At 44.1% G+C, this 12,006-nt stretch overlaps 2 protein-coding genes across 6 annotated transcripts in view; one reads left to right on the forward strand and one right to left on the reverse strand.

Moving 5' to 3' along the window:
* Positions 1–1,640, forward strand: part of CCDC83 (coiled-coil domain containing 83) — a 77,213-nt gene extending 75,573 nt beyond the window's left edge. For both annotated transcript variants that reach the window (XM_048940219.1, XM_048940226.1), the window contains 2 exons: positions 152–333; positions 952–1,640. In XM_048940219.1, the coding sequence (XP_048796176.1) occupies positions 152–333; positions 952–1,137 (368 nt within the window). In that variant the 3' untranslated portion in view covers positions 1,138–1,640. The remainder of the gene's footprint in view (positions 1–151; positions 334–951) is intronic.
* Positions 1,641–5,857: 4,217 nt separating this feature from the next.
* PICALM (phosphatidylinositol binding clathrin assembly protein) overlaps positions 5,858–12,006 on the reverse strand; it is a 63,565-nt gene continuing 57,416 nt past the window's right edge. For 3 of the 4 annotated variants that reach the window (XM_048934217.1, XM_048934214.1, XM_048934215.1), the window contains 3 exons: positions 11,688–11,792; positions 8,227–8,329; positions 5,858–7,293 (listed from right to left, as the gene is read on the reverse strand). In XM_048934217.1, the coding sequence (XP_048790174.1) occupies positions 8,237–8,329; positions 11,688–11,792 (198 nt within the window). In that variant the 3' untranslated portion in view covers positions 5,858–7,293; positions 8,227–8,236. The remainder of the gene's footprint in view (positions 7,294–8,226; positions 8,330–11,687; positions 11,793–12,006) is intronic. The other variant, XM_048934216.1, reaches the window with a different exon arrangement.

Genomic DNA, 12,006 nt, shown 5'->3' on the forward strand with positions numbered 1-12,006 from the left:
TATTTCCTATTTTGTATTTGTGGTTATAGCTATTTATTACATCACACTGTCAAGCCACGTTAAAGATTATAAGCAGTGCTGCTACTGACAACTAATTGTGATCTTCATAAAGTTTTAACAACTACACACATCATTTTTGTCTTCAAAAAAGCAAAGACTGATGGAGAGGAAAGCCTCGGGAGAGACACAGTCTCCTGTCAGAAAAAGAAGTCCTTTCCAAAGATTCAGTGTGAAACAGAGATTGAGAAATCACGGGACCGTGATGAAGAGCTGCAGGAAATGTCATTGACTCCCATTCTTAATAGCTTGTTTGAAGTTGAAAGAGATTTCCAGGTATGAGTTCGAGTATTTGAGTCTTTACTGACACTGTGTATTTCAGGGTGGAGCACTGGCTTCTGCCACTGCAGGGTTCCTTCTTCCTTCTCTCTGACCTTGGCTCTGTGGTCCTGTTCCTGCATCTGGGCAATTCTGGTGCACATCAGCCTTTTCTACAGCTGATTCACTCACTAACCCAGCAGAAAAGCCTATTTTTTTATCTCCTCAAGTGTTTTCTGTTGTGTTACTCAACCACACTGACTCAGAGGTCTGGAGAAGACCAGAGCCAGAATAAATGTGGTGGAAGCACACAGCTGGATTCGGACCTCTTGCCTCTGGCAGTAATGAGCTGTTGGATTAGTTTAACCCTTTGTACAGAACTAAGTGTGGGAGCACAGTTTGGTCTGCAGAGAAAGTTATTGTTGAAAACCTGCAGGAAAACTGGGCAGCAGGGCTGCAATCTCCTAAGGTTAACTGCCTTGTAGCTTCATCCATCAACACTGAAATTACTGAACACAACAACCCCAGGACAACGCCTTGACAGTTGATTTTCATAGGAAACATGCTACTTATCTGAAAAACTGTCTCTTCTAAATATAATGTAATTGCAAAATAATAATATTCTTTTTTCTTAAGGAATACTTAAAATTGGGTCCTCTGGTATCAAAACCAATCTGTGTGGTTGGAAGAGCCATGCCTATTCATAAAGAGCCAGAAGAAACACCAAGCAAGAGCCCCCCAGAAGGTGACTATATTGGTGGATCTGACAGGCACATCACACCTCAGATGATCAAGGCCTTATCTGAAGAAAAGCTTGGTTAAAAAAAAACAAGCTGGGTTGTTAACACAGAAATGTAACATTCTTGGTTCATTAAAGATTTGCTCTGTCCTTCAAGGAATGAATGCACTTTGTGGAACTATTTTTGAAAGCCTGAATCATCTACATGTTGAAGTTTAATTCGAGGCACGTGGAGAGCTGCTTTCCTTAGATACAGAGGAGAGTCTTGTGCATGCCTTGGGCTTCTCAATCCAAGCAGCTGCAGGCATAGCTAAGAAATGATCTGAGTTACTACTTAGCTTTCGTGGCCCCTGCTTGCAGCCTGTCAAATGTGGGATGCACCCTGAGCAGACACTGAATGCAGATTGCCATCAAGTATGGGACGTATAATACTTTGCTAAATGAGAATCCAGGTTAGCCAAGCAGAATTCAAATATTGTTAGAAATTGAATGTCTGAATCATTTTATCTGTCTGCATCAAAAATTCTACTTAACCATCTTACAATTATTGACAATTAATTAAAAAATTTTGAAAAACAGCATAAAATCATTTTCTTTTAATTAGCCAAGTTCATTGTGCAAGCCTTCATCTTTGTTGTGTGCCTGGTGTTTGTTAAATGTATCTTGGCACACTGATTCACTGAATTTTTCCCTGTTCTGTGTGTCCTAGACACGATGCACTGACTTCCCCACAGGGCAAACAGCATTGCAGTGTCTCACTTTAATCCCGTGCTTCAGTGCAACCATTTTTCATCCTTTCCTTTACACCCAGCAGGTGTCTCCTTGAGCCGAAGGTGCTTGGAACTGACTACCAGCTCCTCAGAAACCTGGCTCTCAAAGAAGCACAGAAACACAGGAGCCTTCATTCATCTCAGGCTGAATCTCCCTTGGGTTGCAGAGTGAACATGTAGATGAGTTTGGACGCCTCTGCTGTAACCGAGTTACTGCAAAGACTGAGGTGACCCCTAATATTCATGTAGCCAGAGAACGTGGATCCATGCTTGCAAGGTGCTCATGTTTTCAGCCCAACAGAAGGCTCCCTTTGGCTGCAGAGGTTTTCTTTGATTGAAGTGCAAGCTGTAGGAGACAGCTTACTTGAAAGAGAGATTAGTTCTGCTCAGTGGTTAGTCTGGCTTTTCGTTCCGTCACGGAATTAGAATATGGCTTATGTTGAACAGCTTTGCTGTTAAAGAAAGGCCTTGCCTTCTTCCCACCGCTCCCCAGAGGGCATTTACATTAATGCAGGGCTCACCTCTGTGCTTCTGTCCATAATCCACTGCACTCTGCAAGACAACATCAAGTTGTACCTCAGAAAAAATAACTTTGCATCTTGAAATCACTGCTTAGGTTTTAACCATAAGTGCCTGTGTGGGTGAGAGGGAGCTAAAAAGAAATCTGAAACATGTTAATTAGGGCATAAACCACAAGCAGCCTGCAAAGCCAGATGCAAGCATCTTCAGTGAAGTGTCTCACATTCCCTTGATTTCTATAGGCTTTGCATTTAAAGCCTGTGAGGCTTTTCCATAGGAAACAGCTAGGCTTTTAGCAAAAGAGCATTTACAGATCATTGAGTGAGATCATACAGCAGGTCAGGACAGCCAGGCGATGAGGCCCAGCCAGCATGGGTGCATGCAAGGCAGGTCCTGCCTGCCCACCCTGATCTCCTTCTGGGATCAGGTGATTCAACTGGCGGATGAGGAAAAGGTGTCAACATTGTCTACCCAGACTTCAGCAAAGCCTTTGACTCTGTGTCACACAGCATTCTGCTGGAGAAGGTGGCAACCCCAGGGCTTGGGCTGCTGTGCTCTTTGCTGGGTAAAGAACTGCCTGAAGGGCTGGGCCCCAATAGTGAACAGAGTTACACCCAGCTGGTGAACCCCAGGTGTCAGTGCTGAGGCCTGTCCTCTTCTTTATTGAGGACCTTGATGAGGGAATTGAGCGCATCCTGGGTAGGTTTGCAGATGACACCGAGCTGGGAAGAAATGTTGATCTGCCTGGGTATAAGAAGGGCCTACAGATGGACCTGGGCAGGCTGGATCACTGGGCTGAGGCCAATGGAATGAAGCTCAGTAAGACGAAGTGCTACACTGACCACAGCAATCCCAGGCAATGCTACAGGCTTAGGGCAGAATGGCTGGAAAGCTGTGCTGAGAAATGGACCTGGGAGAGTTGATCAACACTTGGTGAACCATGGGCCAGCAGAGATCAGTATCCTTTGGCAGTGCGATCACCTTTAAATTCCCATCACTCAGATAGTTTTTGTTTTACTGTGATTCTGCTGCCCAAGACAAGCGTAGGACGCTCACTGGGCTACAAGATGCAGAAAAGCATCCACGTGCCCCACAATGGTAACAAAAGCAAAACCTCTGTTCAGCTGAACTTGTTTTTAGCTGGCACACAACTAAAAACACAGTGTAGTTTTAACAGGAAAAACCTTCCAAGTGTTCACTGGAAATTCAAAGTTAAGTCAAAGAAACACAGGCACAGCCCAAGCTGCACGTGAGCATGTGGTAAATGAGCTGGAGCTAAATCCACTACCTGCCTAAAAAAGCAAAACACAGTGCTGTATACTGCTTACCAGTGTTCATGCTGGGTTGAACCCTCTCTGAGCAACTTCCCTACAGGGGAAAGCAACTGGATTACACAGCTCTGTAGTCTGGCTGTGTAAGCAAGAGCTCTCCCCTGGGTTGTTGGGAGGCTTGCAGCCTTTGATGCAGCGAGGTTATGTAACAGTGATCTCTCTGCAGGTGCAGACCTGCACATATTGAGAAAAGAGGGCAGAGGACTTGCTCTGCAGCACTCTTCTCATTTGTTTGCTTTCTGGGAGAAAGGGCTTTGCACACACTGCTTCTGTGGGCTAAAAGGAGCTTGCCAGAATAAGGTCAAGGCAGAAGCTAATGGACTGAAAAGTTACACTACAGTGACAGGCAAGAGCAACTAATGGCATTAGCATCATAAGCCTCTGATGGTTCAGTGCTGAGTGGTCCTTTGAAAAAGACTTTGGGTTTTGAATCCACTGTGTGAGTACAGATGTTTCTTTGTAACTCCGTGTTCCAGAGCTCGTGCTCTGCAGTGTGTGTCAGGCACTGTGTTCTGGGACAGCACGTGCTGCAGGAGACCAGCAAGTGTTCCTACAGCTGACCCACAGAGCAGCTCCCCTGAGCCCTGGGAAACTGGGATTCGGCAGGGTGCTCACCTTTTCTTCACTTCTAATGACTGCAGGGCAGCCAGCAGCTGCAATTGTATCCAATCATGCTTTTTGGCAAAAGCAATACTGGAGCAATTGCTGTAGCTGGCATGGGGAAATCCAGCAGACACACTGTGAATGAAGCAGAGATCTACACCATAAAGATAAAACCTCTGTTCTCATACACTGCAACCACAGAACTACAAATATTGCTTGCATTCAACACATTTTCATTGGCATTATCAGCTTCCACAACTTCTAATGAAGTTGCCTGGCTGTTCCAAGGCTTCCCAATCTTAGCTTCAGGAAATTTCGTCAACAGAGAAGCAAGAAAAACAAGAAATGTGTTATCTAAGTCATAGCCTGATTTGTTACCTTGAGTAAGTCACCTCCCCCAGGTGAAATGAATGGAGCGTTTTCTCAGGCAGGGAGGGTTGGCAGTACAGTACAGCTTCAGAACAGCTGTATGGGGCTCTCCCCTCACTCCTGCCCAAGCCAGGACATCACACATTCCCTTCTAACTCAGCTTTTACACAAGACAACATCAGATGTTTCATCAGGAATTCACAGCATTTCCTCGCTTGGCAAGTTCAGTGGAAGATGTCAGGGCTGTTTCTGCTCTCCCCCTGCAGCATGCAAAAGCTACAAAGGTCAAGTCAGAAGAGTGCCAGCAGACCAAGGAGAAAGCTCTTATTTACATATGATCTTATTAACATTGATTCTTCTGCAGTCAGCACATTTCCCCACTACCCATCACATTATCTTGTCAGCCTCCCGTCCCATCAGCATTTACCATCTCTCACAGTGCTTTTGCACCTCGTTCTCATTTTTTCTGCCACAATCTTGATCTCAATCACATCACGGCCTTCAAACCGCAATTCATTTACATCTCTCTAACATTTCGACCAGCTCTGAAGACATGTACTTCTCATTCAACAGGAGATGCGGGTTTTCACCAGCTGCTCCTTGCTGAGGTGCTGTTTGGCAGCTAGAAGCCCAGACTGCTTTGGATAGAGCAGCTGATGTCACAGTCACGTACAAGTAGAAGTTTCCTGAGGTACTGCCAGCATCAATTCACTGCATGTGACCAAAAGGGGTGAGAGTGCCAAACCCTGCAGCAGGCTGTTCAGAGAGGTGGTGGATGCCCCGTGCCTCTCAGTGTTCAAGAGGCATCGGGACAAAGCCTGCAGTAACTCCAGCAACACTGAAAGCAAACATTCATCTTGGCCAAGTTAAATGGGAAAAACAATCAGATCTGTCACTCCAGTTTAGTTGTTCCTGAAGAGTGAACTGTAAGCAACGTTTAGTAGCAAAGCCTCCATCAGGAAGGTGCAACCTGGACACCATCTGTGCTCACTAACAGCCACTATGAGTCAACAGGAAAGGTTAGCAGGACATCATCCCCACAGCAGAGCAAAACCAGCACCATTTCCAACCTCGGGTCCACAGCCCCACACGGGATCTCCAGAGGGATCAGAGACCCAAGAACTATGAAAGCAGATCTACCTCAGCCAACAGACCCAACAGAACAGATGAGAACCACTGCCATCCTCCTCCTGCAATACAGTATGCACATATCAAATACATTTGGTATTTTATTAAGTAAACAATGCAATTATCAGTGCACATTTTCAAGCAGCAAAAGAAAAGCACCTCAGACGTTCATACCGTAACAAAATTCTGTGGAAGCTGCATTTTATTTGAAAATCCACCCATTTTTGCTAACGTACATTTTAATATTTTAAACAAAAATAGAATCTGCAGAGACAATGCAGCAAGTATGCTTAACTCATGTACAGAATTGCTTTCATATCACTGACTATCCTTCTGAAGGCCCCTCTCTACCCAGAAGTTATGATGTATTTACACAAAGCACCGATCAACAGCGCTACTTAAATTCTTCATTAACTAAATTTTAACTCCATGTCTGTCAGGAGGCTGCTTCCCCTTTTTGCTCTGAAAAGGTGTGTGGCAGAAACATGGCACTCTCCAAACGAAAAGGCTTCCCCCCACCCCGACACGCAACACCTCAATTTTTACAGAGAAGGAAAGTCTTAAAGTGAAAGCAATTCCTCACATTCATTTTGGAAAGGCCTTATAATGTCAAATGTAAAAATAATGACATGCCAAGCACAAAGCAAGAAAGTTCCTTCCCAACGCACTAATGCTGAATTAAAAATGTAGTGCTTCTTCTAGTCAGTTAACTGTTCCCTTGCAAAATCCTAGGCACAGAATTGACTATAAGGATTAATGCATTTTACAGCTCCTCCCTAATTCCCATATATGCTGAGAACTCATTAGATTCAGACCTTTAAAATATTTAGTGCTCTGTATGTCAGCTGAAAAGCATTCTGAATCAGATTCATTCTTTGTGGATAAAAATCAGACATACTGTATACATCCATACTCATTTTCATAAGGAGTTTTTTTGATACAATATTAATGTTAAATTGATAATCATAAATAAATACAAACAATAATACATAAGGAATGTCTACTGCAAACTGAATATATAATTTCTTAAAAAAGTTAATTTCCATTACTGCTGTGCCTACGTTTGTGAGGACTGAAGAAAAGGTAACTGCAGAATTAGAGTTAGGACTGGGCCCTCCCTCCCCACAGTCTTGTTTCACGTTACGGTAAAGGACTCGTCTCCGCCCCGCGCTGCACTTCCAAACGCCAATTCAATTTCCAGAACACAGGCTTCTCTTTGTACGTTATGATTACGGGTATTATCAGAAGCTGCAAGGATCGACCTGTTGGTCACCAGGACAAAACCAGGATCTCAGCCTCGACTCGTGGCAAGCCTCGGCTTTGCCTCGGATGCTGATGCTTTCCTATGGAGTTGTCCCAGGTTCCTTCATTGGTCTTCATTTCACTGCGTCGTTCAGTGGAAGAGGAGAGCTTGACAGACTGAAGTTGTTTGTTTTTCCTGGAAGTGGGGGCTTACTGGTGAGCACATCTATTTGGAAACGTTCTTTTCTCTTCCAGCTAAAAGTTACATAAACTGAATCTGGAAAGATTAAAAACCCTCATGTTAACATCCAGCACAACCAGAAGTAGGATTTCACTATAAATCGTGCTTTCTTCAAACATTTCCATTCTTCAAACGCCCAAGATCCCCACAGGTCTGAAGTTTTGAACAGAAATAAGAAGTTCACAAAACAAAACAAAAAAGCCATCGGGATGTTTCTTTTTTTTCCACCAACAGCAGCCTGTTAACATCTGCTTCCATTAAGCCATTTTGTCCAACCAAACAACTCCATGCAATACTGCCAGCAGCAGCACGGTGACACAGATCAGCGTGGCTGCATGGGGAGCCCAAGGCCACGTTCCAGCTGGATCCAGAGGAAGCACCCACAGAAAAGCAGAACACTGTACGACAAAGGCCTTCTCTTTGTGTCTTCTAGAATGATCCACGTTCTCACTCATCGTTTTACTCCCACCCACCCCAATACAAATAGGAGCAGAAGAAAAATGCCATTGAGTAGCTGCACCAGAATTGAAGCCCCGCACACACAGGCCAAGCACCTCATTCTGCACTGCTGGGCACCTGGTGAAGTGCACGAGCAGGCTGCTGGGAGCAGGGGGTGTTTGCTGCTAGCAGTGAATAACAAACACGTTCCTGATGAAATGGAACACACCAGGTGGAACCAGTTCGTTCTCCCTAGCTGCAACACAAAGCCCTGTGCGCCCTGGCTCTTGCACTGCAGAGAGGAGCTAGCAAACTATTTCCAAACTGAAGCAAAACACTGCTTGACTTGATCAGGTCTTTAAGCTGTCAAGTGCACCAAGTTCCCAAGTCACTTCCACAGTGCTTCCAATTCAACATGACTGGTTTTTATTAATATATCCCTAAGTGTTTTTAAGAAAATAAAACTGATTAGAACTTTCATCTTCGTTGTACATCACAAAACCAGCACCTCCCCAGAATAACGGACAATACCTAAGTTGTTCTACAAGAAATCCTGGAGAGAGAGCTCTGCAAAGGGGTCCTTTCCTGAGGCTCTGTGAGGACTCTGACTGGAAGGGCTGGATGCTGCAGACAGCTAGTAGGAAAGACGACAGAGACAGGGTAAGAAAAAGAAAAAAGGTCTCAATGACAGAATATGAAAGCTGAATGTGTAATGAAAGGACAAGGGGAGGTTGAGGCAAACTTGGCAGAAATCAACTATTAAAACAAGGAGTTTGGTCATATGGAAAACAGAAAGCCTCTTCTGTGGTTGGTGTAATGCAGGAAAAAGCTGGATGCGCCCCTCCGGAAAGGGAACTTCAAGTGCCAGTTACCAAATAAGCCAACAGACTTGCACTTTCACAGCAGTTCTCTTCAAAAGACTCAAAACATTAAGCCTGACGCTGTGGGATACGTTAGCTCTCTCTGCTTTACTGGTAGAGCTGTGAACTGGCAGGCAGAGAAGGCTGAGGGCCTGGCCGGAACACAGCAGCTCTCCAGGAGTCTTCCTGCAGGAGAAAGAGCTCTCAGCACCTCTCCCCTCAAAATGCAATGTTCCTAAGAAGAAGGACAGCAGCGAATGGATTGTTCTTAATACAAGGGCTGGAAGGAGAACAGAGGGTACGTTCTGGTGGCAGAGATAACAGTGAGAGTTTGTCAATTGCCATCCTTTATGTGAGAACTGGAACCTGAAACCACTACAAAATGAAGTCACAGAGCCATGTATTTAAAGCACCACCTCCAAATTCAGCCATGTAAGTACATAATTTACAAGCACAGGTATTGGCTTTTCAGCAGCTGCTGCTGGAAGAGGCTAATAACCCCCAACCTGTAAGAATATCTGCTGCTTTCTCATTACTTGAAGCCTTTTGTCCTTTTTGTTATGCTTTCCCAGTTATACATTGTGCTTTAAGTTACGTTTGCCCTCCACCTGCAGAACTTGCATGTTTTTGCAGTTACAGAGTCAGCCTTCTCCACCTCTGACCCCACCATTTTAACAGCTGACTCATAGCTGAGCTGCAAACAACCTGTGTGTACCTGCACATGATACCCACTGCAAAACCACCCCATGGAAGGCATATTTCCTTTGGAAATGAACATCTGCCCACCTACGTGTGACAGGGAACACACTTATAGAATGGATTGCAGTTCTGCCCAGAGTGTAAATATTGCAAGTTGGTATTTTTCACAATGTCTTGGAAAGCATACAAGGTGGAGGAGTTCTTTCAGGATTAATGCTATTGGGATTGAAATCTTCATGTCCCTCCTGAAGCCCTGCTAAAAGTGCGGCACTCTGGTCCAGTCCCCATAAACACATTATGGAAGAGCCATGAGACAGAATGGAAGTGCTTGAGAAGCAGTTTCAGGATGTCAGCAGCTCACCTCTCAAACCCAGTTCTTCCCCTTGGGAAGCTGTAGCTCACGCCCCACCACTCTCCAGGATTTGAATCAGACTACTAAGCCAAACAGAGCCATAACTTCAAGGCATGCCCACTGCAACTTGACTTCGTGACACATTCTTCATATTATTTGACCATGAAGAGGACATCATGTATTAAAAAATCCAGTTGAATTGGTACTAATTGGAGATTTTCCAATTCAAGTCCAACGTAACATCCCAGTTTGAAAGCAGTGTGGAAGATTGGTAGATTTGATGCTCTGCCATTAGCAACATCAGCAAGTAACCAGAAAGAGAGACAGAATTTCAGGAAGCCTGTTCACACTAAATACTAAGGGAAAAAAGCTCGACCGTGGTACTCCCTGGATGCCCCAGCCAACTTCAGACAAATACTTGTGACGGGACTCCTCTAAGTATGAAAATGGAAACCCAAAAGCAGTGTAATGCATACAAACCCACATCCACCTACATTGCATCCATCTCTACTGCTTATAAATATGCTGGAAAACCAGGACATGCCATGGCAGATTTTAAGGAGAGGAGTTCAATGCTAACAGCACAGGTCACCCATTTTTTTCTAGCACCAACAGGTCTAGAACTGAATGCAGCCATCTTTCCCACTTAGAGTTTGTGTCACTTGAAGCACAACACACACTGCTGGATCAGGCCCCAGGTCTCACCTCCAGCAGCCATCAACTCTCACTGCTTCCACCAAAGGCAAAGAGTTTCACGCCTGAAGTTGCATTCAATGCCTGCAAATCTCAGGGAAAATCCTTCCTAAGCACACAGTAAGTGCTGATTCAAAGGGCATGTTTCCAGTCAAATTAATCCTTGCAGGAACCAAGTGTTCTCAGACTACAGCACAATAAATACAGCTCTACACACCTCACTTGTGATTAATTTCTCTTCTTCCTGTTATGACAGCCAGCTGAGATTCAACCTAGACCAACCCTGCAATGTCAAATGAAGCAGGAAGGCTCAACATAGCAATTCACATCTACTTGTTTATAACTGAATTAAGCAGGCACATTTTTTAAAGGAGTATTTCCTCATTGATGCTTTCAGAATTGAGGAAGATTATCTGTATTTATTTGACTTGCTCTCTATCAAGTGCCAAGCTCATCCTTTCCACACGACAGTATGACACCCCATATAAGAGTTACCTACATTCACTTGCCTGAAGTTACAGGGAAGGTGCAAATCAAACAATGTCTCTTTCAGATAAAACCTTTGAAATGTATATCTACCTATATATATATATATAGTATATATATCCACAAAGACCTAAAATGAGCATGGAACTCCTGTTAAGGATCAGACAACAGCTGGAAGAACAACTGGAAGAAGGCTGGAGGCTCTCTTCCAACCTACTGCTGAATTCTTTTTCCTCCACACTCGACAGCCCCCAGAACACACACACACCTGTACACTTGCACCGATACACAAGTACATCCACTGCACCTAAAGTACGGAAGTAATAAATACATGCTTTTAAAGAGCCACCTACAGAGAGAGCTCTTCATAGTCAGATCAAAATACTGTCATATCACTGCTTTTTTTTAAAATAGCATCATGAAGGACAGCATGAACTTTGAGAAACGTTTGACTGGCAAGAATGAACATGCAGCATTAATGCTGGAGTCCCAGTCTGCCAGCTAAACTTGGATGCACCTTCAGCTACACTATAACTACCTCACATTCCCAATATCAACTATTTTCTGAAAAGAGCATGGAAGTGTTCAAAGTTTGTCTTCCTCACCATTTTTTGCACAGCTACTGGATATCCTGACAACGCTGTAATTGAAGGAAAGCCCCAGTCACAACCCCCAGGGGAACAACAGTTTCAGACATTATCTATAGTTCTGCTATTCCACCTTTGCTTTTGTATAACAAACTTTATGCCATCAACCTGGATTTCAGAAGCCAGGAAGCGATCCTCACATGAACCAGCGTGCTTGTGCAATGCATTTCCCAATACAAGGAGTTACTGAAACACCTTCAGAGCAACGGATCCAGCTGTAGTTTCTCCCCAGTAACAATTTTTGAGCATACACACCTGTGCTCCCGGTACAGGGCCAAAAGGATTTGGTGGTCTCATAACAGGCTGGCTGTATATTAACGTTGGCTGTGTCATTACTGGTATACCTCCCATCTGTGATGGCTAGAAAACAATCCACACAACATTAAATCACATCTAGCATTAAAACATTTCAAGTTCTTAAGGACAGAAAGGAAAACAGCAACGCATGAAAGGCCTTGGCCCTATTTGATATATGCAGTCAAAACATTTCTATGGTGTTCTGCAAGTAGAGCTTACTAGAAAGGAACATCAGTGCACACTTAAGGAACAGTCATAGAACTGAGCTCATTTCATC

This window comes from Lagopus muta, chromosome 1 (assembly GCF_023343835.1).
Source record: "Lagopus muta isolate bLagMut1 chromosome 1, bLagMut1 primary, whole genome shotgun sequence".
Lineage (NCBI taxonomy): Eukaryota > Metazoa > Chordata > Aves > Galliformes > Phasianidae > Lagopus > Lagopus muta.